This window comes from Magnolia sinica, chromosome 14 (assembly GCF_029962835.1).
Source record: "Magnolia sinica isolate HGM2019 chromosome 14, MsV1, whole genome shotgun sequence".
NCBI classification, from domain to species: domain Eukaryota; kingdom Viridiplantae; phylum Streptophyta; class Magnoliopsida; order Magnoliales; family Magnoliaceae; genus Magnolia; species Magnolia sinica.
Genome location: NC_080586.1, coordinates 4,903,417 through 4,927,907, shown reverse-complemented (window position 1 = coordinate 4,927,907; position 24,491 = coordinate 4,903,417). Strand labels below are relative to the sequence as shown.

The window sequence follows — 24,491 nt, the reverse complement described above, 5'->3', positions numbered from 1 at the left end:
GTTAGGGTAAAACTTTAGTTAGTGTCACTCGGCAACACCTAGGAATGGAGAGAGGCTATGAGAGGCGATCGTGATGTATGGATTTTATCCTTATTATTCTACCATCCATCCGTATCATTTTAACGGTAAAAGCCTAAAAATGAGCCAGTTCCAAGGCTTAAGTGGACCATACAGTCGGGTTTAAACACTTACCGTTGAAAATTTTTGGAGGATTTTTGGAGGGCCACGGAAGTTTTGGATCTAGCTGATATTTGTGTTTTCCGTACGTCCAGATCCATGTGACCTTATGGACAGGCTGGATTGAAATGAACCATCAAAATGGGCCTTAGGAAGGTATCAACGGTGGGTGGGTGTCGTTATCACTGCTGCTTTCTGTGGTGTGGTCCAATTGAGCCTTGGATCTGCCTTATTTTTGTGCTTTTACCCTAAAATTATAAGAAAAAATAGATAGACGGTGTGGATAATATCTATGTATCATGGTGGCCTCTCAGAGCCACCGTACATTCCTAGCTAGTGACTATGGGGGCAGTTAGCGTCCAATATCCAAGCCATCTATCAAAAGGGTATCACTGTACCAAAAATCAGGTCAGTCCAGACTGTCCAGTAGTCAGGTGGGCAACAATTAATTAAACAAATGTACGGTTGTGAAAATTTAATCGAAGTTATCCAACCCATCCTCTAATTTCTAATTTCATGACACAATTTTTGGGTGGACCACCATGATCAGGTCGACATGGATGGCTTAGATGTTTCATCCGTGTGTCAGTGGCATATGTTTTGGGGTCACTAGCTCCCATGATTTTATCCAATTTGGTAGGGCTCTTTCACTGGTAGAGAATCAATTAGCCAAACGCAATAAATTTAAATTGCGTTTTATCCTAAATACAATCCGAAAAGTTGATGCTAACCAAGTCAGATGAGATCGTAGAGCCTATCTCTCCACAGTACACGTGGCAGGTTAATGCATCAATCGGCACCTTGCATCTGTGGGGCCCTACTATGGATGGCTAAGATTTAAAGGCACATGTAGATTGGATGATCCTATCAGTTATATAACTGGGCCTTCAAAGCAACGGTACCCAAAAAAAGGCCAATAATCCAAATTAAGATATGAAAGTGAATACAAATGAGAGCAGATGGTGTAAATGGTAGGTGTGATTTTCAAAAAAATGGCCAACTCATGATTCGAACCACTAGATGGACGATCCCAATTCAGACATAAGCTGCCACGTGTCCCATGGAGAGATGGACCCACCAAATTCTGTTATTCCAGTTCCGTGTATCTGGTCTGGAGTATTTTTCCACGCAAGACTCGTTTTTCTCCTTCCTTTTTTGTTGGAATTTCGGGAATCTGCTGTTACCCTTTTTGGTTTATTATCTTAATGAATTCCATGACAATCCTGCAAAGCAGGGGTCCACGGATCAATGATCCCAACCGTTGGTCTGTGGTGTGCCACCATGGTTGTCGTAGATGGGACAATCTTAGCAGTCTGATTTGTGGCCCATGGATGATTGAGAAGATATATAAAACAATGGTTCATATCTAATTGAAAAGGACAGGATTCCTGAACCACCTGTAAACAGGGATTTCCTTCAACACAAAGGAAGCGGATGGGCTGGTGCACCGTGTACCCCACACCAGCTGTATAGCTGCTGTATTGACGCGGCAAGTTCTGTGAATCTAATAATGAGTTATGTGTTATATCTAAACTGTCCATTCATTTGGCGAGCTTGTCTTAAGGTTTAAGAGGAAAAATAAAATAGCTCTAACTACAAAGTAGACCACACTGCAATAAGCAGTGGGGATTGAATGTCTACCATTGAAACCCTTTTTGGGGTTATAGAAGTTTTTGATCAATATATAATTTGTTTTTCCTCTTTCTGATCTTATGAACAGATTGGATGGAAAATAAATGTTATGTTGGCCCTACGAATTGTTTAATTGTGAAAATCATAATTTCCGCTGCTATTTATGGTGTGGTTCAGATGATCTTTGGGTATAATTTATTTTTTAAATAATACTTTAAAATGATATCTCAAAACAGATAAACAGTATAGATATGATAAATACATCACTGTGGGGCACATGTAACTTTGATCTCCTTTGAAGCGTACGTACGACTCGGAGCTCAACGAGCGTCAGTGCTCGTCGTCGAGTGACACGTACCAGCAGCACCGCTTCCGACACAAAGCCCTGTGGACCAACCGTTGTGTCCACGTGAGATCCCAAAATGAGCCACATCCAATGCTCAAGTTCAACCAGACGCGGATTGCGTCCTATGGGCTATGTGCGGCCCACCGTAATGTAAGTGTTTTATCCACGCCGTTTCTCATATCATTTTAAGATATCATACAAAAAATGAGACAGTTACAGCTCTTAAGTGGGCCACAAAAAAGGGATTGAACTTCCACCGTCAAAAACTTCTTAGGAGCTGGAGAAGATTCGGATCAAGTTGATATTTATTTTTTTTCACTTCATCGACATCTACATGACCTTATGAATAGGTTGGATGATAAAAAAAAATCACGGTGGCCCTTAAAAAGGTTTTAACTGTGCATGTCATTATCACTGCAACTTCCTTTGGTGTGGTCCACTGGAACTGTGGACCTGCTTCAGTTTTAGAACCATATTTTAAAATGATACGAGAAAAGTGATGTACTGCGTGGAAAAACACTTACATTAACAACCAAGCAGGGGTAGGATGCAATCCGCATCCAGTTCACTCACCATTAATACCTTACTGGGACCCACAAAACTCTTGGATGAGACTGATATTTGTGTTTCCCCTCCATCCTTGTGGGACCCACCTTATGAATAGGTTAGATGATATGTAAACATGGACCGGTCCAACCAGGAAGATTTCAATGGTGGCCGATTCCATCCCACTAATTCTTATGGTGTGGTCCAACTGAACCTTCTATCTAAATAATTTTTTAGCCCTCTTACCTAACATGATTTGGCAAAATTGATGAACGGAGTGGATTTTACACAGACATCACAGGTAATTAGGTGCTGAAGGAAACCATGCCCCTCGTGGTGGGTCACTAGCTAGAATCTTCCAATCTTGGAGGTGGGGCACTAGAATCTTCCAATCTAGTAGATTTTTGGAGCACACTCCACAGCCCGGCAATAAAGATACCAGCCATCTGAACTATTGAACGACGACTTCATTAACACAGCCACTTATTCAAGGGTTTGCTAATCTGTGGGAGGCATCACTTTCCTATTTTAAACGGAAAGAAGCATCTTTTCTACAAAAACCATGTAAAGAATCTATGGGCCATCTGGACTCAAGCAAGGTTGTGGACTCTTAAGTCATTTACTTAAGAGTTATTTAAGTCATGCTATCAAGACTAATTATTAAAATACATATGCAGAACTTAATATAGATAAAGACAAGCGCGGTATTTACAATGCACGTGCATGTTGACACATGTGACATATGTCAAGAACAAAATAAAGGTGCTTGAACGGTATATTTATACATGTAGTATATTTGATCCGTGAAGCATTGAATCTATATACAACCCTAAAATGCAAAGTGCACCCCCTGCAAGCTTGTATTTAGAGTAGAGGTGGGCATCGAGCCGAGTCGAGTCGAGGTGGGCCAAGCTTGGCTTGGCTTGTCCATGATGTACTCAAGTTCGAGCTCGAGCTCGGCCTCGAGCTCAACATTGAAGCTTGGCTTGTTTGACAAAGCTGTCGAGTCGAGTTCGAGTCAAGTCGAGTTTACCTCGAGTCGAGCTCGAGCTTGTTGGGTGAGAGAGTAATGGATTTTATTCTTGATCCTCCTTCATTGATGAAAAATTCAAAAATCTTAAGAGAATCAAAACAAAACCCGATGAAAAAACTAAACAAATCTTCGAATCTGATGAGGAAACCTGTAAGAACCGATCTGTTCTTGATCTTCTTCCACCAGCAGAAATTTAAGTACTAGAAAAGAAACAGAGTAGAACACAGATCAGAAATCCAAGTAAAGAGCTCTAGCCAATCAGATCATTAGATTTCCTTGAAGCTCTAATAAATCTGAGAAGAACCCATCTCAAATTTCTTGGGTTTCTCGCCTAAGAAGTAGATCTCAAGAGATTGAAATCATACTATTGTGGAGTTGAAATGAAAACTGGCGTGCAACTGGCAATGGGTAGAGAGAGAAGAAAGGGAAAGAGAAGGGGGTACGTGCGTTCGGGTAGAGACTCTAGGGTTTGTTTTTTATTTTTATTTTTTAATTTTTAAGTTTAAACTTAAAACTTATATTATAATATAATATAATATAATATTTAATATTTAATATATTTATTAATTGAGCCGAGTCGAGCTCGAGTTCAAGCTTCGAGTTGAGTCGAGTTTGAGTCAAGTCGAGTTGAAATGCCCCTGGTCAAACTTGGCTTGAACTCAACTCGAGCTTCAAATAATTAGTTTGGCTTGGCTTGAATCGGCCATTCAAGCCGAGTCAATCCGAACTAACTCAAGTCGAGTCGAGCGAGCTTTTTGAGCTAGCTTGACTCGTGAACAGCCCTAATTTAGAGATGTACACAAGTCAAGTTTGGGACAGCTCGACTCGGCTTGGCCACTAGCTGTCTCTAGCTCAAACTCGGCTTGGCTCAGTACTTGAGCCTAACTGGCCAACTCGGCTCAGTTCGGTCAGCAACTCGAGTTAGTTTGAGCCAAGATCGAGCATGTGTTGCATTTTCTCAAAAACATATGGAGTGTGCCTTCAATTTCTGACGGTGTGTAAAATAGCGACAACAGTTTACAAGTATTTCATTAAACACTCGGTAGGCAATATCAAAATCAAGATAAAGAATATTTGTTTCATATCCACATCTTCCTCGCCACTTAGATGAAACTTCATTGGGTCATTTCATCAAATACTTGGTGAGCAACATCAATATCAAAGTAACTGAGTTATTGAACTGAGTTAAGTCGAGCTCAAGCAAGCTCAAACTTGACTCAAAATTTTTTCTAGCTAAAAAAATTAGCTCAACTCTGCTCGAACTCAGTTTCAAATTGAGTCAAATTGAAGTCGAGTCGAGGGAGCTAACCAAGCTAACTCGGTTCGTGTACAACTCTACTCCTATTGCCTCGTATGGACATGATGCAAACGTTGATGGTATCATAGCCACTCATCAGGCAATCCCCACTTTGCAGATAGATGTCATGTCTCAAAAATTAAACCGTTGTGGCGGGGATGATGTGTACAAAATAAACGAACGGTTTAGAGAAATGGGCTATGGCCCACCTTGTTAGACTTTAAATTTGATTAGTAATTACATATCAATTAGGATTAGTTATTAGTCTTTGTTTGCTTTCTAGATTCCTTTTCCTAGTTTCTAGATTCCTATGTAGGTTTGTTAGAATGACCAAAATGCCTTTATTTATTTATTTTTTCTCTAAAAAGTGATGAAATCAAGTATTATGGGCCCACTGTGGTATGTGCATGACATCCAACTCGGCCAATATGTGGACCCATGATGATGAGAAAATGAAAAAAAAAGGAAGAAAAACAGGTATGATCATTAGGCAGGCCACATGTGCGTCTAGAGGTACTTCGCTCGTGGAGATTTTTTGTTTTGGTGTGGCCCACCTGATGATTGGATGGGCGCTAATTTTTGTTGGTCCCGTCATCATGTTCGGTGCATCTTTTGAATGGTTGGATGTCATGCACACACCAAGTGAGCCCCACAATACAGGCCTCCACCACTTCTTAGGAGAGAACAATAAACATTGGCCCTGTGGGTCGAATGTTGAGACCTTGTTTGTTAAAATCTGAATCTTGGGGAATTTTGGGTCAAAATCCCAATTTCAGATCTACAAAAGTACACAAAAATAGAAAATGAGAGACCATAATCCTCATTTTCAACACATACTAGATTACCGTCCATGTGAATCATCATTTTCGACAGCATAGGAGATTATCATCTATGTTAAGGTGTTAACATGTCTTCTTTTAGTCAAAACTCATGAAGAATCGGTAAGTTTTTCAATCAAAGGGTTTATTTGTGAAAATAGGAAACATGACCATTGAACATGATTGAACGTCTTCCATTAAAAACTTCTTGTGGGCCACAAAAGTTTTGAATCAAGCTGATATTTGTGTTTTCCCTTCATCTCTGCCTATGCGAATTTATCAACTGATTGAATGGCAAATAAACATCACGGTGGGCCTTACTAGGTTTTTAATTATGGCCATTTAATGACCACTGTTTCCTATGGTGTGATCCACCTGAGATTTGGATCGGCCCATTTTTGGGCCAATACCTTAAAATGAACTAGTAAAATGTTTGGATGGAATAAATATATAACATATACATTAAGGTGGGCCCCACTGTGTGAATTGGGTGTTTCCTAATTAAATATACTTTTTAGACAAGGTATTTTAAAAAAATACTTACCAAACATGTTTATCTATTAATTTAATAGAAATAAAGATAATTTATTTGAGACATAAGTAACTTATTTAAAGTAATTTATCATCCAAACAAGCCCTTAGCTTACTCATTAGGTTCTTGATAATTGATTTTAATGGCAACACCACATCCTATGTTAGAGCCATAGAAGGGAAATATAGGCTTTTATTTTCAGATCAGGCATTATTTGGGTAGCATTTATTTTACTAACCCCCCTCCTCTCCAACCTAGAAAAGGGAGTTATGTGGGTGGGCCCATCCTGATGTATTTGTTTATAACATCATCCATCCCTTCTGTCGTATCATTTTAAGGTATGTGCAGAAAAATGAAGCGGATCCAACACTCAAGTAGACCACAACAGATAATTGTTGCATTAAAAGGAAGAGTCATCTGTGGTCGTCCACTTAACCGCTGGATCTGCCGATTTTTTGCACATGCGATGAAATGACCGGAGAGAAGGGATGGATGATGTGTATAAATAGATATATTAGGGTGTGCCCAACCACAAAACTGCCTGTTCGTGGCTAGAGATGGGCGGGGTTAGGACGCAATCCGTGCCGTTATTTTACGTGATGACTGTTACAAAACCTTTTTTTAATACCCTGATCTAAGTCCTCCAAAATCTTGGAGCGTCTGCCAAACGGGCATGTATGCGATGCTAGGGTAGTGAATCGGCTGGGCTGGACAGCCGTGGTTTCTGGACTAGATGTTGTGCTGGCTCAACCTCATTTTTCGGCCGTTGTCAGGGTTGATTTTCAGGCCCAACAAATCAAAGGGCTGAGCATGGGTGATGGGAACCCAGGTTCGTGCTTGCTTGTGTTTGAATAAACCAAAATAGGGCCCAAATTCCAGGCCCGTGGATGGGCTCCGTCGGAATTTCGGGCCTGAATATTGATAGGCGGTGGGCCAAGCTTTGGTTGACACGTATCATGTATCTTGTCCATTAACTCTGATAACCTTAGCTAGGATGGTGCTCGCTAGCTTGGTCAGGATCATTGATCTGATGAGCCACTATATGGTAGAAATGATCTGGACGGTCCACTGTGCCCAGCTTTGGACCAGCCTCGAGCCTCACATTTATGGCTAGATCAGTACACAGGTCGAATTGAGTCAAGCTTGTTGGCTCAGCTCGGCCAATAGTTAACCGCAGCTCGAACTCGGCTCAGCTCGACAATCGAACCTAACTAGCCAACTCATCTCAGTTAGGTCAGCAACTCAAGTCAGTTCCAGCTGAATTTGAGCCTCTGCGATATATAATGTATCTTCAATATCTCACATAGTGCAAAATATTAACAGCACTTTTACATGTATTTCATTAAACACTGATGGGGCATCATCAAGATCAAGATATAATGGTAGCTTTCTAATGTAAAGTTCTCTTTTTTTAGGTGATTTATTTTATATTTATTCCTTACTTGCCACCAGCTGACCTTGCGGAGAATGTATGCACCCAAAACAATACTTCGTTGAGTTATTTCATCAAACACTCGGCGAGTAGCATCAATATTAAAATAACCGAGTCACCAAGCTGATTCTATCCAAGTCGATTTGAGTTGAGGTTCCATCCGAGCCGGGTCAAGGTCGGGCCTGCTCGAACTCAGCTCAAAAAATTTCAAACTCCAAAAACCGGCTCAGCTTGATCCGTATCCAATTTCGAGCCAAGGCAAGTGGAGCTTTTCCAAGTCAAGTTAAGCGAGCTAACTGAGCTAACTTGATACGTGTACATCTCTATAATTGCGACCCAATCAGTCCGGACTTGCCCCAAACTGGTCTCCCCCGGCATTTGTTGTATCCTGCCAGGCCTGAGTCCAGGCTTGGCCTAAACCGGCCTGAGTCTCAACCATGCATGGGATCAGGCTGATTTTTGTTTTTTACCCTTTGTGTTAACTTATCAACAGGTTGGATGGCAAATAATCATTATGTTGGGCCTGAAGTTTTTAATGGTAGGGCGTTCAATTACCATCGTTTCGTATAGTATGGTCCACCTGAGATTTGGATCTTCTTTATTTTTAGGCTCATGCACTAAAATGATTTGCCAAAACTGATGGAAGGCATGGATATAGAATACATACATCAAGGTGAGCCCCACGGTAAGGACAGCACCCTCTTTGGTGAGGCCTGAGTCGCACCTCATCGGCTCCCATCTTTCCAATATTCCGATCCGATCATTGGTTATAAAACAAATGCATCTTGCACGTAGACTGTTGGTTTTTACTTTTCTGTTTATCTCTTTGTACATGTGTGGCCCACCTAATTAGCGGTTGGATCAGAAGCAGCACCTGAAGAAATAGGGGTTTGATCGATTTCAAGCCGATCCGGTCAGGTCACGGCCAACCGAATTTTGGGCTTGGAATGGGCCTCCGTGCTAGCCCATTCTAATATCCTACTTGGGCTTTTAGTGTTGGGCCAGGGATGTTAATGGGTTGTGAAAGATGCTGAGAAATAGATAGGAACCGTACATTTTCCAAGCGGTGAAAATCGCTATGATCAGATGGCTAAGATAATCCAGCGGCAGTGAATTTCCAGTTACGGGCCTTGGATGTGATGGCCCACCTAATCTCAGCTGTGGATATGCCAGAGTGGAGTGTGGTCACTCTCATGTTCTACTGCAGTGGGAGCTGCCACAGTTCTACTATGCTTCGGCGACTCATCCACCATACACGTGGCATCCATGCACATCAATCCAAACCATACAATCATGGTCCCATCATCGACCGAAGATAGCCCGTGGACCATAATGATCAGATGACACTAACTATTCTCTGATCTTGCCATTCAACTTGGGACGAAGAGCTGCTTTTCAGTCACTGTTTGTTGGACATCAATGGCTGCGATCAACAGATCGATCTTTTTCTTATCTTTTTTTTGTTTTTTCGATATATGCTCAATCTACAACAAAACCTTTAATTTGGACGGTCTAGATTGAAGAGGAAATTTACACATATACGAATCTGGACCGTCAAACTTTATCTCTTTACAGGTCATTTTCTTTGGACACGTGTAGCCACCTGGTGATCACATCAGTCTTGAATCAAGGCGTCCACACATTGAGTTGATGTGACGATCTTGATCAGTGAAATTTCGCCACAAACGGTGGGACACTGTAGAGACGGTCTGGATCATTCCTGACGATCTGGAACAGGGCTGATCGCAGCGATCCTTCTTAATCAACAGTCCAAATTGTGGATTATACGTTAGATGGGACCTAGATTAAAAATTGCTCTGAAATGTTGTCCTGACTTTCCGATTACTTGACATCTAATGGACGGCCAAAATGAAGCACAGATAACGATCCAAATTCAACATGAAATATCCTTCGGTGAGTTCGGGGAAATACCAACTTCAGTGAGGCCGTGACTGTGAGGCCCACCTTGATGTTTCTGTTGTATATCCACGCCGTCCATCCGTTTTTATCAGCTCTTTTGATGGCGTGAGCCCGAAATGAAGAAGATCCAAGTTTCATGTGGATCACAGCACATGGAACGGTGATGATTGAATACCCACCATTAAAAACTTATCGTGGGCCAAAAATGTTTTTGATCAAGCTGATACTTGTTTTTTCCCTTCATCCAGGCCTGTGTGACCTTACTAACAGGTTGGATGGAAATTAAACATTACGGTGGGCCCTTCGAAGTTTTTAACTGTGAATGTTCAATCACCACTTTTTTCTGTAGTGTGGTCCACCTGAGGCTTGGATCTGATTTTTTTTTTTTTGGTACCTTAAAATGATATGGAAAAACCGATGGACGGCATGGATATACAACATATGTATCAAGGTGGGCCCCACGATCATGGCCTCACCGAGTTCACTCTCTTCCGTGTGAGTTTTGGAACGTTCAATAGACCTCATTTTAGGGTTATGACCTATCTATATAGTGGGTCCTACGATTTGGACCGTTTAATTCGAGTCCCATCTGTTTCTTTGTGCGTGAGCATGAACCATCACGTTCGGCCGGAGTATCAAATACCATTCCTTCTATTGTCAGCAACATCACTCCATCTACTCTCTCGCTTGAGATGGACGTCGTACATCGCATTACATTATCCAATTTGGACCACATAAGAAAAATCTGTCTATTCATTAAGTATATAAATTCATTTTAATTCTCTTGCAAAAGTTTGGGCCATTTGATAGAGCTTATTCTGGCCACTATATATGAAATAAATGAACAGTTAAAAACTGCTAATACGTGCTGTTCAAATCAAAATTTAAAATTTTAATAATCATCTCAATTGAGAACTATCAATTATTGGTATATTTTCAGTGGCCTTAATTTTTCACTCGTGATTCAAGAAACACGTGTGCCGCGAAGCACCACCATCCATCTCAAGCGATCGTGGAATTCTTTATACCTAGATCCTCATCCGTTTCCCCCTCCGCGTCTCTCTCCATATCTCTTCTCGAGTGGCACTTGTGTAAATTTATTCAGTTCAAGAACCTGCTCCTCTTCTTCCATGACCACAGTCTTCGAATCCCTTCCCATACCTCGCTCTCATCGCTTCCGTACAGCTGTTTCCACCACTCCGAAATGCTGTTCAACGCTCCAAGGGAAGCGCTCGAGAATAGGAGCCTGTACACCACCGCTCACGTTAGCACCGACCCCGGCGTGTGCCAGGAGCCGCTTGCTAACTGTCTGCAAGGCGCAGGAGACCGTTACCAAAGGTAAGGTTTCTGCTAACGTGCACCGGCAGCATCCAGCGCTCAATTCGCGCTGGACCACTGAAATGCTACTTTGGTACCGCATGCAAATCGGCATCCGAATCAGGGGCTGACAAATGGGTGCCTTTTACTGTGGCAACCCATCCACCGCGCATGCTCATGTGTCGATCTAGACCGTCCAAATTTTGGGCCCTGTCGTGGATGGACCATTGCTCGAAGATCACTCTGATCGGACAATCCCAACCGTATAATTGGTGGACTCTAAATGGACCGTTAAAAAAGCTCAGTGTGTAAATTGAACATGCATTATCAGATAATTAAATTGTCTGGTCGGAGTAATCGTGCGGCTATGCTCCATCCACAATGGGCCCCACGATTTGGACGGCCTTAATTGTAACTCAGATGAAATTAAACACTCTTACAAACTGTATTTAGACACATTTAGATTGGGGGGTGGGCAAGTATGGGAGGTAAGTGCCCGTTTTTATTTGATGAAATATAAATTTAGACATCAATTCCATGAAAATGGCATTTTCTTTGTTTGTTTTTGTAAATTTTTTGAAACGCCATTTCCGTTTCCCTCTCATTTCCTGAAAAATGCCCAATTTTCGTTTCTTTGCCTAGTTTATAGAATTGTCATTACTAAAATATTGAGGGACGTGACCCCTCCTTTTTATAATGTGCCACCGACCATCTTGTAAGAGCCCTATGTGTGCATAATGCAACTAGATCAAGGAAGAAACTAATTGCAATAAGAATTAATGTACTGGATTGAAGTTTTAACCATAAAAGAGAAAAGAATGTAAGACTGTGAGCAAGCTCAACAGTCCTCTAGCCTTGAACTAGATATCACTTCCCCCCTCCCCCATCAACAACTACTTTAGAGAAACAAGAGATTTTTCATAAAAGAGAATATCATTCAACTATCTTTTCCCTATGCTAATTGGATGTCCCTACATCCATTAGATCCTAGTTTCCTTTATTTAATGGTCTTGTACTATGATGTTTGGTAACCTAAGATAGGATAATGCATGATATTCTTTTGATTTTCTTGGTATTTGTGATGATAATGGCAAGCTTTATGTTTTTTTTCTTTTGTTAATTATCGTAATTTTGCTACTCGATCTCACATAATATTTGATTCATGCATCGGTCCTACATCAAATTTGATATCAGAGCAATAGGTTTAATATAGGATTTTTGTATTGCATTTAGGTTAGAGTCACATCTAGGGTAGAGCATTTATTACACATAGGATCATATTGCTGAATTTTTTGGGAGTATCCTGAATTTTCAGCTAGCGTTTCCACTTGTACCATTGCTGAAATTTCAACATAGTAATCTCAGGTTGTCACATTGCTGAAATTTCAGTTTCTAATTTTCATATTACACTCTTTTCTAAATTTTCAGTTTTGGCACCCTCATATTACTACCCTGTTGAATTTTCAACATAATATTAGAGAATAGCGTCTTGCTGAATTTTCTGGTTGGTGTGTCCAGCTTGATCTCTAGTTTAGTTTTATCATTGTCTTAACATTGTAATGTAGGGGCATTTTCACACTGGGCTCGAGTGGGGTCGCTTGTGGGATGCAAGGGCACACTCGGGGTGGGTGCGGCCCACAGAGGAGGTCTCGTGTTCGAGACTCCTCACCAGGGGTGATTAATGCGCATTTCACACCGGGCTCGAGTGGGGTAGCCCGTGGGATGCGGGGACACACTTGGGATGGACTGCCCATGTGATTTGGGGCCCACGAAGGGGGTTCGGCCGAGGTCCTAAAACCCATGAGATGTGAGGCCTGGGCTATGAGATAAAGGGATTAATTTGCCATACTCTAATAGTTGGAGCTTTTAGAGTAAGTGGTTAATTGTCCTGCATCAAATTGGTATCAAAGCGGGAGGTCTCGGGTTCGAGACTCTTCACCGGAGGTGATTAATGTAGGGGCATTTTCACACCGGACTTGAGTGGGGTCGCCAGTGGGATGCAGGAACACACTCGGGGTGGGCGAGGCCCACGGGGGAAGTCTCATATTCGAGACTCCTCACCAGGGGTGATTAATGCGCATTTCACACCGGGCTCGAGTGGGGTAGCCCGTGGGATGCGGGGACACACTCAAGGTGGGCTACCCATGTGATTTGGGGCCCACGAAGGGGGTTCGGCCGAGGTCCTAAAACCCATGAGATGTGGGGCCTGGGCTATGAGATAAAGGGATTAATTCGCCATACTCTAATAGTTCGAGCTTTTAGAGCAAGTGGTTAATTGTCCTGCATCAAATTGGTATCAAAGCGGGAGGTCTCAGGTTCGAGACTCCTCACCGGGGGTGATTAATGTAGGGGCATTTTCACACTGGGCTCGAGTGGGGTCGCTTGTGGGATGCAAGGGCACACTCGGGGTGGGTGCGGCCCACGGAGGAGGTCTCGTGTTCGAGACTCCTCACCAGGGGTGATTAATGCGCATTTCACACCGGGCTCAAGTGGGGTAGCCCGTGGGATGTGGGGACACGCTCGAGGTGGGCGGCCCATGTGATTTGGGGCCCACGAAGGGGGTTTGGCCGAAGTCTTAAAACGCATGAGATATGGGGCCTGGGCTATGAGATAAAGGGATTAATTCGCCATACTCTAATAGTTCGAGCTTTTAAAGCAAATGGTTAATTGTCCTGCATCAAATTGGTATCAGAGCGGGAGGTCTCGGGTTCAAGACTCCTCACCGAGGGTGATTAATGTAGGGGCATTTTCACACTGGGCTCGAGTGGGGTCCCTTGTGGGATGCAAGGGCACACTCGGGGTGGGCAGGGCCCACGGAGGAGGTCTCGTGTTCGAGACTCCTCATCAGGGGTGATTAATGCGCATTTCACACCGGGCTCGAGTGGGGTAACCCGTGGGATGCGGGGACACACTCGGGTTGGGCTGCCCATGTGATTTGGGGCCCACGAAAGGGGTTCGGCCGAGGTCCTAAAACCCATGAGATGTGGGGCCTGGGCTATGAGATAAAGGGATTAATTCGTCATACTCTAATAGTTCGAGCTTTTAGAGCAAGTGGTTAATTGTTCTGCATCACATTGTCTTAGGACCTAGAGTTTCCCTTTTGGAGTTTCCTTATGTATGCCCACTCGTACGGGACATGGTTTTGGTTAACAACCCATAATGAATCTAGAGCAGATTGCCGAGGCACGTAATGCTATCAATAACCGTCTGACGACCATTGAAGCGCACAATGAAACCACTGCCACTCAACTAACCGCGACCAATGCACATGTCAATCAACTTGAGGCCTCCTTACAGGCAAACCCCGACACTGGGGAAGACGTTTAATCTCGGGCTGGAGATCAATTTGATAGGCGGGAGCGTGGTCGTGGCCAAGGCGTTGACCGTGGTCGAGCAGAAGTGCCACCACTACGTGAAGAACGTTATGACCGTCATGATCCAATTGCCCAAGTCATGAAGGGTGTCAAAGTTGAGGCTCCCAGTTTTAATGGTCGCTTGGACCCCAAGGAGAAGTGCATTTCCCGGAAGCCCAAGAATCACGTTATAAGAATCCCTTTCCACCATCAAAGGGTATTCAACGGATTCACAAAAATCTCCACTCCATATAGGAAGCATTCTTGAAAATCTAATTTGAAGTGTGCCCTGTAGACCAAGCAGAAGATTCTTACAACTAATAAGGGGTTTTATTAGTGTGTTTCTTTAGGAAAGTTGGTGGTATAAATAGACAATATGAAAGCCACAACTATTGCTTTAAGGTCAGTCTTAAGAGAGGAAGCATAGAACAAAGCCAAGAACAAGAAAAACTATAGTGGGGATTGATGGTGGTCTAATAATATTTGCATGCGAAAAATACCATATTCTTACATTGATCAAAGAGCACTCTTCAAATGCAATCAAATGGGCACCTGAGTTGCAGTTTGATTAGCATTTTTACCAAAACTTCTTTACCACTAGAATGCTACTAACACATTGTAGTCTCCCATATGTATGTAGAATCTCATTATGCCACAAGTAACTTGGCAAACCAGGGAACTGAAAAATTACATATCTGCATGGTGGGCATGGCACCTTATTCTGTTTCTTGATTGTTGGCTCGCCTATGCTAATTCAAGTTATCTTTTTTTCTCAATTAAGATTAATATTGTTGATAATAACTATGGTTCAAACACTATTGTTGGTATGCCTTAGTAATCATCAGGGATTAATAGAGCATGGCAAGCCCGGTGTGAAATGTGAAAATGCCCCTACATTAATTACCTCGGTGGGAATTCTCGAACACGAGACCTCCCGCTCTACTACCACTTTCATGTAGAACAATTAACCACTTGCTCTAAAACTCGAACTGTTAGAGCATGGCGAATTAATCCCTTTATCTCATCTCTCAGGGCCCACATCCCATGGGTTAAGACCTCAGCCGAACCCCTCTCGTAGGCCCCACATCACATGGGTACCGCCTCACACGAGCCTACATAAAAAATTACATCTTTAATATGCGTATTTTACAATCCACACCATAATGCAGGGGCATATTCACACTGGGCTCAAGTGGGGTGGCTTGTGGGATGTAAGGGCACACTCGGGGTGGGCGGCCCGTATGCGGTGGGCCCCACCAGTGTGAGGCGGAACCCATGTGATGTGGGGCCCACGAGGGAGATTCGACCAAGGACCTAACCTATGGGATGTGGGGCATGGGCTATGACATAAAGGGATTGATTCATCATGCTCTATCAGTTCAAGCTTTTAGAGCAAGCGGTTGGTTGTCCCACATCAAAGTGGTATTAGAGTAGGAGGTCTCATGTTCGAGACTCCTCATATAGGGGCATTTTTACACTGGGCTCGAGTGGGGTGGCCTGTGGGATGGGGGGGCACACTCAAGGTGAGCAGCCCGTGTGAAGCGGAACCCATGTGATGTGGGGCCCATGAGGGGGGTTCGGCCATGGTTAGTTGGATTGATTCGCCATGCTCTATCAGTTCCTGCTTTTAGAGCAAGTGGTTAGTTGTCCTGCATCACACCACACATATTCCATCAGGCACATGCTTTCAAACTTATGGAATTAGGCACATGTAAGAATTGTCATTAGGCAAACAGATCCTCACTTCCATTATTTCTCATATTGAATCTTCATTAGCTGTTTTTTTTTTTTTGTTTTCTGCCTGATAGAGGTGACTATCAAATTGGGTTAGGTATTGGCAGTCTGAAACTATCGTTTTATGCATGGTTCGTTGAGGCAGTAAACTGGTTGCTCAACTTGGGTCTTTAAGAACTTTCACCTATCCATATCAGTTCAAGTTCTTTCGGTTCTTATCAAGTTTCCTCCATGTAGAGAAAAATCTGAGCATGCATTCATGAGCAGCCTCTGTAAATATGCTTAAATATGAAGTTATTGGTCTCATTACCATAATTTCTGCTCATCTGTTGCTTAAATTATGGGCTCGAATTAGTTCTTTTGGTTCTTATCAAGTTTTCTCTATGTAGAGAAAATAGCTGAGCATGCATTCATCAGCAGCCTCTGTAAATATGCAGTTATTGGTCTCATTACCATAATCTTCTGCTCATCTATTGCTTAAATCATGGGCTTGAACTTGTATTAAATTTCTCTTCAATCTGACATGATTTCGTGCAGTACACCTTTATTATAATCAGACTAAATTTTTTGCAGTTCCAAGGAGGCATGTAACGGCTTTCATGTTGTCGAGTTTAATCTTCTCACAAATGGGTGCACGTGATGTCGCCTTGGCCGAGCAGTCAATCGGGTTCAGGGAATACATAGACACCTTTGATGGCTATACATTCAACTATCCTCAGAACTGGATTCAAGTTCGAGGTGCTGGTGCAGATATTTTCTTCAGGGATCCTTTCGTTCTTGATGAAAATCTGTCTGTGGAGTTATCGTCTCCTTCATCCTCTCGATACAAAAGTGTCGAAGACTTGGGTCCTCCGGCAACAGCTGGGGAGAAAGTCCTAAAGCAATATTTGACTGAATTCATGTCCACAAGACTCGGCGTTCGGCGCGAATCGAACATCCTTTCCACATCCTCAAGAGTTGCTGATGATGGGAGGATCTACTATCAAGTTGAGGTAAGGGTGTGACGGATTGCAAAATACTTCAATTGTAAAATTTGCAGTGTTCAAGTTCAACAAACATGAAGATTGGGAGCCAAGCCTCACAGTGCGTAGCATTAGGGACTGTCAGTCTAGATCGCAGCTTGAAAAATCATCCACTACAACCCGGTATCATCTGAGTCGTATTGGCTTTGGTACAAAACGAAACGAGTCACCACACTGCTACAGAACTGAGTCAGGGCGAGTCTTACCTCTTTCTCCAAAATTGCTACTTAAATTCATGGTCTTGATGCATCAGGACATGAATTGTGCCCTGATGTGCCACTATACAAGTGGAACCCATTCAACAATCCATACAATTTGATCTGATGGGCCCTTTGTGGACTTAGGTTCCCAAAAATCTCCCAGATTGGAATATCCAAATCCCCCAACTAGTAAACTACAAGTAGCTGGTTAGGAAAATGAACTATAGCAACATTTCAAGAAAAAAGCCAAAGATTGGATGGCTAGAATCTTCCAATCCGAAAGATTTTGGGTCATCTCCATTACTCCATTTACATGGGGGCCATCAGATTAATGGCTTGAACATAGAACCATGGGCCCAATGGATGCATCAGGATGCTATCTCCTGACTTATGCATCATGCTTTAGAACTCCTTGACATAAAAAAGTAGACTTTCTTTCCCTCTTTTTTCCCCTTATCATCATCATAGTCTTCTCCCAGCTATTAGGGTTGTCTTTCTCATGTTTTGCTCGGCAGAGGTTTGGCAACCAGCTGTAACTTGACATCTGTAGAGATAAATACAGAGAGGGTGGAGTGGGCCCCACAGTTTCCATAATCGTATGCTGTTTAATGTTCATCCCGATTATCCCTTTTTGCATGTTTCTCAATGCATGTGTTTTGTCCATCTACCTAAGCATGAAAGAACACAATTTTATGCTCAGGCAGTACTTTGTATTTTCATGGATTATAGTACTGACCAAAAGGGTTCCTATGCTATCATCCTGCAATTATCAGATTCATGTGTCTTGTCATGTAGTTTTCTTAGAAAGCCTATTCTACTAATCCTTGATTGCCTGGTCCACTGGATCATCTGTTCCATCTTTGCTGATTTATTTGAATCATGTCTCTTCATCTGTTAGTTCCAACAATATTGCTCATGGCCCAAAAGCAAGTTGAAGCTTTTTCTATCTCGTCGACTTCTAACACTGAAAATCCCATTCCTATTGATCATTCACTCCACATCTCTCAACCTCCCAGTCATTCGTGTCTCTAACACATCATTCACCCTTTTTATGTCTCTTGATTCCATTGATATTACTTCTTCATACCTGCAGGCCTCCAAAATAACTTGGGGGAAGGAAGCTACGGGCACAGAGATCAGTGCTCTGGTGGAAACAACACCTAGGATCTTGTGTCATGTTCGATTGATAGTTCTATTGTTGAAACAAATGGATTTTTTCCATGAAACAAGTTGTGTATATCAGTATATGCATCCACCACCTGCACATGATAATAACAAATTAGTGGCATGTCAATTAAAGAAGTCCCTGTATACACTAAAACAGGACCCTCAACTGTGGTTTGAATGGTTTCACTCTGCCATCCTTCATGTTGGGAATACACAAAGCATCAAGACTATCTATTTACCCATCAAATTGCCAAATGGATTATTTACTCTACATTGATGATATCCTTATTACTGGTGATGACTATTACCATATTTGGACTTTGAAAAAGCTCCTTAGTGATTCCTTTAAGATAGAGAATGGCGAATTAATCCCTTTATCTTATAGCCTAGGCCTCACATCTCATGGGTTAGGACCTCGGCCGAACCCCCCTCGTAGGCCCCAAATCACATGGGTACTGCCTCACACGGGCCGCCCACCCCGAGTGTGTCCCCGCATCCAACAGGCTACCCCACTCAAGCCCGTTGTGAAATGCGCATTAATCACCCCCGGTGAGGAGTCTCGAACACGAGACCTCCCCCGTGGGCCCCGCCCACCCCGAGTGTGCCCCTGCATCCCACAGGCGACCCCACTCGAGCCTGGTGTGAAAATGCCCCTACATTAATCACTCTCGGTGAGGAGTCTCGAACACGAGACCTCCCGCTCTGATACCAATTTGATGCAGGACAATTAACCACTTGCTCTAAAAGCTTGAACTGTTTGAGCATGGCGAATTATTCCATTTATCTCATAACTCAAGCCCCACATCTCATGGGTTAGGACCTTGGTTGAACCCCCCTCGTGGGCCCCAAATCACATGGGTACTACCTCACACGGGCCGCCCACCCCAAGTGTGTCCCCACATCCCACAGGCTACCCCACTCGAGCCCGGTGTGAAACGCGCATTAATCACCCCCGGTGAGGAGTCTCGAACACGAGACCTCTCCCGTGGGCCCCGCCCACCCTGAGTGTGCCCCTGCATCCCACAGGCGACCCCACTCGAGCCCGGTGTGAAAATGCCCCTGCATTAAAGATGATGGGGAGAAACTTCATAATCTAACTCCTTATAGAAAACTGGCCGACAAGATTCAATTAACAAATCTCATTGATGAAAAACAGATGATACTTATATGGAGGTGAATGTCAAATATAGGAGAGATGATGGGGAGAAACTTCATAATCTAACTCCTTAGAAAAAATTGGCCGACAACCTCTTATTAATCTGACCGTGGCTTGACCTGATATATCTCATGCTGTTAAAGTTGTTAGACAGTTTGTTACCAACCCTTGCCGCATCCACCTCACGGGTGTCCTTCGCATCACACGCTACGTAAGAACCCTACTAACAACGGACCATTCTTTCTCTCCAATTGTGAACCTGTGCTAATGAAGACTGGGCCAACAGCCCTGATACTTGTCACCCAACCACTAGGTGTTGTGTGGTTCTTGGGAACTCTCTGATCTCATCTAAGTGCAAGAAGTAACATGCTAGTTCCAAGTCATCCACTAAAGCATAATTGAGAATTGTCCTCTGCCTCACATGATTACAAGGACTTCTACAGGACTTGGATATCCATCTCTCCTCTTCAATGCCTCTATATGAGGATAACATGACTAACCTTGGTGCTTGCAATCCTATCTTTCGCATCTATACAAAGCACATTGAGGCTGATTGTCATTTGTTCATCACAAATACGTGGCAGGAGAACGGAATGATTCCTGTAAGGAAGCAGTTGTTATTTCTAAGGTTACGAACTTGGTAGCCGAGTAGATTTCTTGTACAAGCTCTGTACAAGATTTTAATCTCTCTTTCTTGCTCAGGCTGTAATTCTTTGCATCTTTTGGCACCTTCTTAATAAATTTCCTGTTAAGGCAATGACTCAAACATCAGCTTGCCAATGCCTTTGCTAAGGCAATGACTCAAACTAGATGTGTATTTGATAAAAAAAACTGATCTTGTTTACCCAACCTCAGTTTGAGGGGGAGTATAGAAATAAAGGTAGAGAGTAGGGCTGTCAATGGGCCAGGCCCAGGCCAAGAAAGATCAAAGTTTTTAATAGGTTTGGTCTGAACAGTTCAAAATCCAGGCTGAAGCCATCCTCAAGCTCGGCCCATTGACAGCCCTAAGAGAGAGAGAGTACAGTGGACACATAATCTCCAATATCTGTGAAATTCCACATGTACATGTATGACAGAATGTACACACATCTAGACGCACATGTACAACATGCACTCTTTGTATATGTAGAAAGGATGGTTTCTGAGAAAAAGATAATACAGTTTTCTTCCTCCTGTGCTTTGGTAACATCGACCCACACTGCTAGCAGGCGAGTTGTGGTCCTTCTTTCCACCCTACCTGAGAAAACATTCAACAAGCAATTGGTTTGATTTCTTGGCAGGACCAAGATTTTCATAATCAAAAGTCTTTTGATAACTCCCAATGTGGTTGGGAATATCGGTCGATATATCCCACGATATATCTTATATCCCACCTGTGCGATACGAAACACACGGGTAGTGTCGATATATCCCCACATGTTCGATCCGGTAAGCATTTTCAATTTCCAATCTTCTTCTTCTTCTTTTTTGAAATTATGTTACATCAGTGTCAAATGGTTACAAATCCATTTGCTCTTCTTTTGCATGAAAAATCATAGAGTTGGAGCTTTGATTTCGCTATCCATTGGTTCTTCATGTTCTCTATTTTTTTTTTCGAAATTTTCCTTTCAACCATCTGTCAATTAAGACTAATTTCAAAGTATTTAGGAGTATTTGATGAAATGATCATCACATACACTCTAATTTCAAAATTCTAGCGTAGGTGGTCCCATTTAGGAAAATTTGGGGAAATTTTGAAAATCTCCCAATTTCTCTCAAATTGCTTGTAATGTTGCACTCCAAACATGAAATCAAGCATGTATGAGGGCTGATCGACTGATTTGTTAAGTCCTTGTCAATTTTCAAAAAATAAAAATAATTTTTTAATTAAAAATAATTAAAATATTAACTCTCTTTTTTTCAAAATTTACATTTAACCAGCTGTCAATTGAGACTAATTTCAAAGTATTTATGAGTGTTTGATGAAATGATCATCACAGACACTCTAAATGTTATGCATTCAATTTGAATATAGTTGCATTAGTTCACTCAAACCAACGCATAACTTAGGACCCTATACAAACGAAACCTATTACGTGCACTTCTTTTTTGAGATGGTATGATTTAAAAGTGTGAATTAAGATATTTTTTAACAATCCCTGAAGTTTCATTGAAAAATTCGACCATTTTCCCAATGTTTCCCCATGTTTTCCAAAAAGTGTGATAAATTGCCCTATATAAATGATATATCCCGTGCGATAACCGATACATATCTGTATCTCAAGGATGTGATATGTAACGCGATATCGATATTTCGAACACTGGTTGGGAACTATCAGAGAAGTTTGGCAGATTTGTACTGGCCCACCGTTTCTTCAAGACTTCTTCAAATTAAACCACTCAAGTCTTTGAGCAAGCTAAATGCACTTTTCATTGTTTTCCCTGCTAATTGAATATTACACAAATGCAGTCATTCTGTTGTGGTAGCAATTGATTAATAGAGGAAGTATAGGATCCTCGAGTGGAAGCTTTGCTCCGTGTTAACCCGGATCCTCTATTCTGACGAGTGGCCCCAGGGTTAGGTAATCTGTATAATCCCTCTGTTGCCTCCCACCATTGATGATCATGTTCCAACAATATCCCAGAGTGGAAGATTGTAACCACTAATCTTGGGACTATATTCAATTGATTGTGAACCATTGCTGTATTTCTCTTTCTTAATAATCTATTCAAAGCCACAAATCAAAAGGTTAGGATTGTCCTATCGAGGAGATTTTTGAGAGATGGTTCATCCACAAAAATGGAACACAAGTAGTGGATTACCAAACCATGGTCAGAACTGACAACCCAAATACATTGTGCAGAGACTTGGGTTGAGGATCCTATAATACATCTGATTAATATCCAGGTTCGTTCTTATTGTGATGCAAACATTCCCATCTCTTCTTTCTTTCTTTCTTCTTCATGATTTTGCTTCTTGGTTGTTTTATGCAGGTAAACATAAAGTCATATGCTAACAGCAATGAGTTGGCTGTTATGCCACAAGACCGGATAACTCGTCTTGAATGGGACAGGCGTTACCTTTCAGTTCTAGGAGTTGAAAACAACCGTTTGTATGAGCTGAGATTGCAAACCCCAGAAAATGTATTCTTGGAGGAAGAAGGCGATTTGCGCCGAGTTATGGAGTCCTTCAGAGTAATGAAGGTGATGGGCTGAATCTTGTGCTTGCGACGAGCAAAACTGAAGTTTTGGTCACTGAGGTCTCTCTATCTTTCTCTCTTTGATGTTTATTTATTTATTTATTTTGTTGATTTGAATTGTACATCTATGCATTCAAGTAATCAATCCATTGTTTTTAGTTGATTTGTCGGTTCTTACAGAACATAACCCGAGATTTGTTCACTGTAGATTTCTTGGTGATGGGACACACCTGTCTTTTAGGTAGCATGTGAGACTAAGTAGTGCCAAATAACAAGGTGCAATTTGTGTTTGGGTCGATTGGAAGGCAGAAACTTGTGTGAGCAGATTCCGACTTTGCTGCCTTATCTGCCTAAGTCACAAGCACGGAAAGGTCCCAAATATTCGCGACCATTGCACCAGCGAATCATGTTGACCTTTTGGAACCAGAACCCCTTCTCCACAATTTCACTAGAGGTTGAGTTTGTTTTAGTTATTTGGTTGGCTGTGTTGCAAAATCCTGATTGGTGGTGCACCCAAACACACCCCAAGCTAGGATCAAAGACACTGAAACCCGGACGCCTCTATCACATTTACAAGAGTCTTATCGGTTGCCACTGTAGCAATAAAATGGATGCTGGGAAAGAGCAATTGATATCTGCAAAGGGTCATGACCCCTTGATGCATATTTGGGATTGCTGTATTTTACAATTGGGTTTTGACCTCCCTTTCTTGGTTTACCTCAGTTGAGATCCAGTTCGAATTGTTCTTACCTTAAAAATTCCTGTGCAGGACAGGACCCACCTATGATCATGGTTGATGATTGGATAGGAAAGGCCCACCATGGACTGCTTATGGCCCCAATGTTACCATTGCCAAATGATCATAATGATCTTAGTGTCCTTTTTCAAAACCTTAATTAGGTGGATTTGATCATCTAATCATTAAGTAAGCATTCCATGGTTTTTGCTCAGGATATGTAGAAATAACAAGTTATCCATTTTTTTTACTGTTGCAGCCTTTTGTTGCTCTTGGGCCTGTTTGGTTTCGCAATTACAACGCTAAATGGCTGTAAATGAGTTATGATTATTTACTCTTGCAATTGTGTGGTAACATTACTTACATTTGACTGCAATGATGACTTTGGTACATTATTTGTGAATTTGATTCTTGATTTACAAGCCACAAGTTCATGCTTAAACAAACACTCAGAAATGGTAATAACGGCTCATTTACTTTGCATTCCATTGGAAAACCAAACAGGCCCTTTACTGTGCTTTTTTGGCTGCTTATAAATACCGATAAACAGTGGTAAAATCACAATAATTGGAAGCGCAGGCTGTTTGGAATAGGTGGAATTTCACCCAAAAAAAAAAAACTCTTAATTTGTCAACGGTTTCCAAGCCAAAACTTGCCCCACCATGATGTATGTGTTATATCCACACTATCATTCATTTCTCATATCATATTAGAGCATTAGCCAAAAAAAATAAGGTATTCCCAAGCTCAAGTGGACCACACTATAAAAAAAAAAAGTGGATTCAGTGGTGGGCATCATTAGTCCCACTACTTCCTGTGGTGTGGTTCACTTGAGCTTTTAGATCTGCCCCATTTTTTGGGCTCATGCCCCAAAATGATACGGCAAATTGAGTA

General features: G+C 42.1%; 1 protein-coding gene across 5 annotated transcripts; it reads left to right on the top strand.

Moving 5' to 3' along the window:
• Window positions 1-10,778: 10,778 nt before the first annotated feature.
• On the top strand, window positions 10,779-24,000 carry LOC131225384 (psbP domain-containing protein 1, chloroplastic). Of its 5 annotated transcripts, none has more exons than XM_058220914.1 (4): window positions 10,779-11,071; window positions 16,711-17,129; window positions 22,656-22,921; window positions 23,636-24,000. In XM_058220914.1, the coding sequence occupies exons 1-3, from the start codon at window positions 10,864-10,866 to the stop codon at window positions 22,875-22,877; spliced, it is 849 nt and encodes a 282-aa protein (XP_058076897.1). In that variant the 5' UTR covers window positions 10,779-10,863; the 3' UTR covers window positions 22,878-22,921; window positions 23,636-24,000. The 5 variants fall into 5 exon arrangements, with proteins under 5 accessions (XP_058076897.1, XP_058076896.1, XP_058076893.1 ...); XM_058220913.1 differs by having other exon boundaries at window positions 23,070-24,000; XM_058220910.1 differs by having other exon boundaries at window positions 23,042-24,000.
• Window positions 24,001-24,491: the final 491 nt, after the last annotated feature.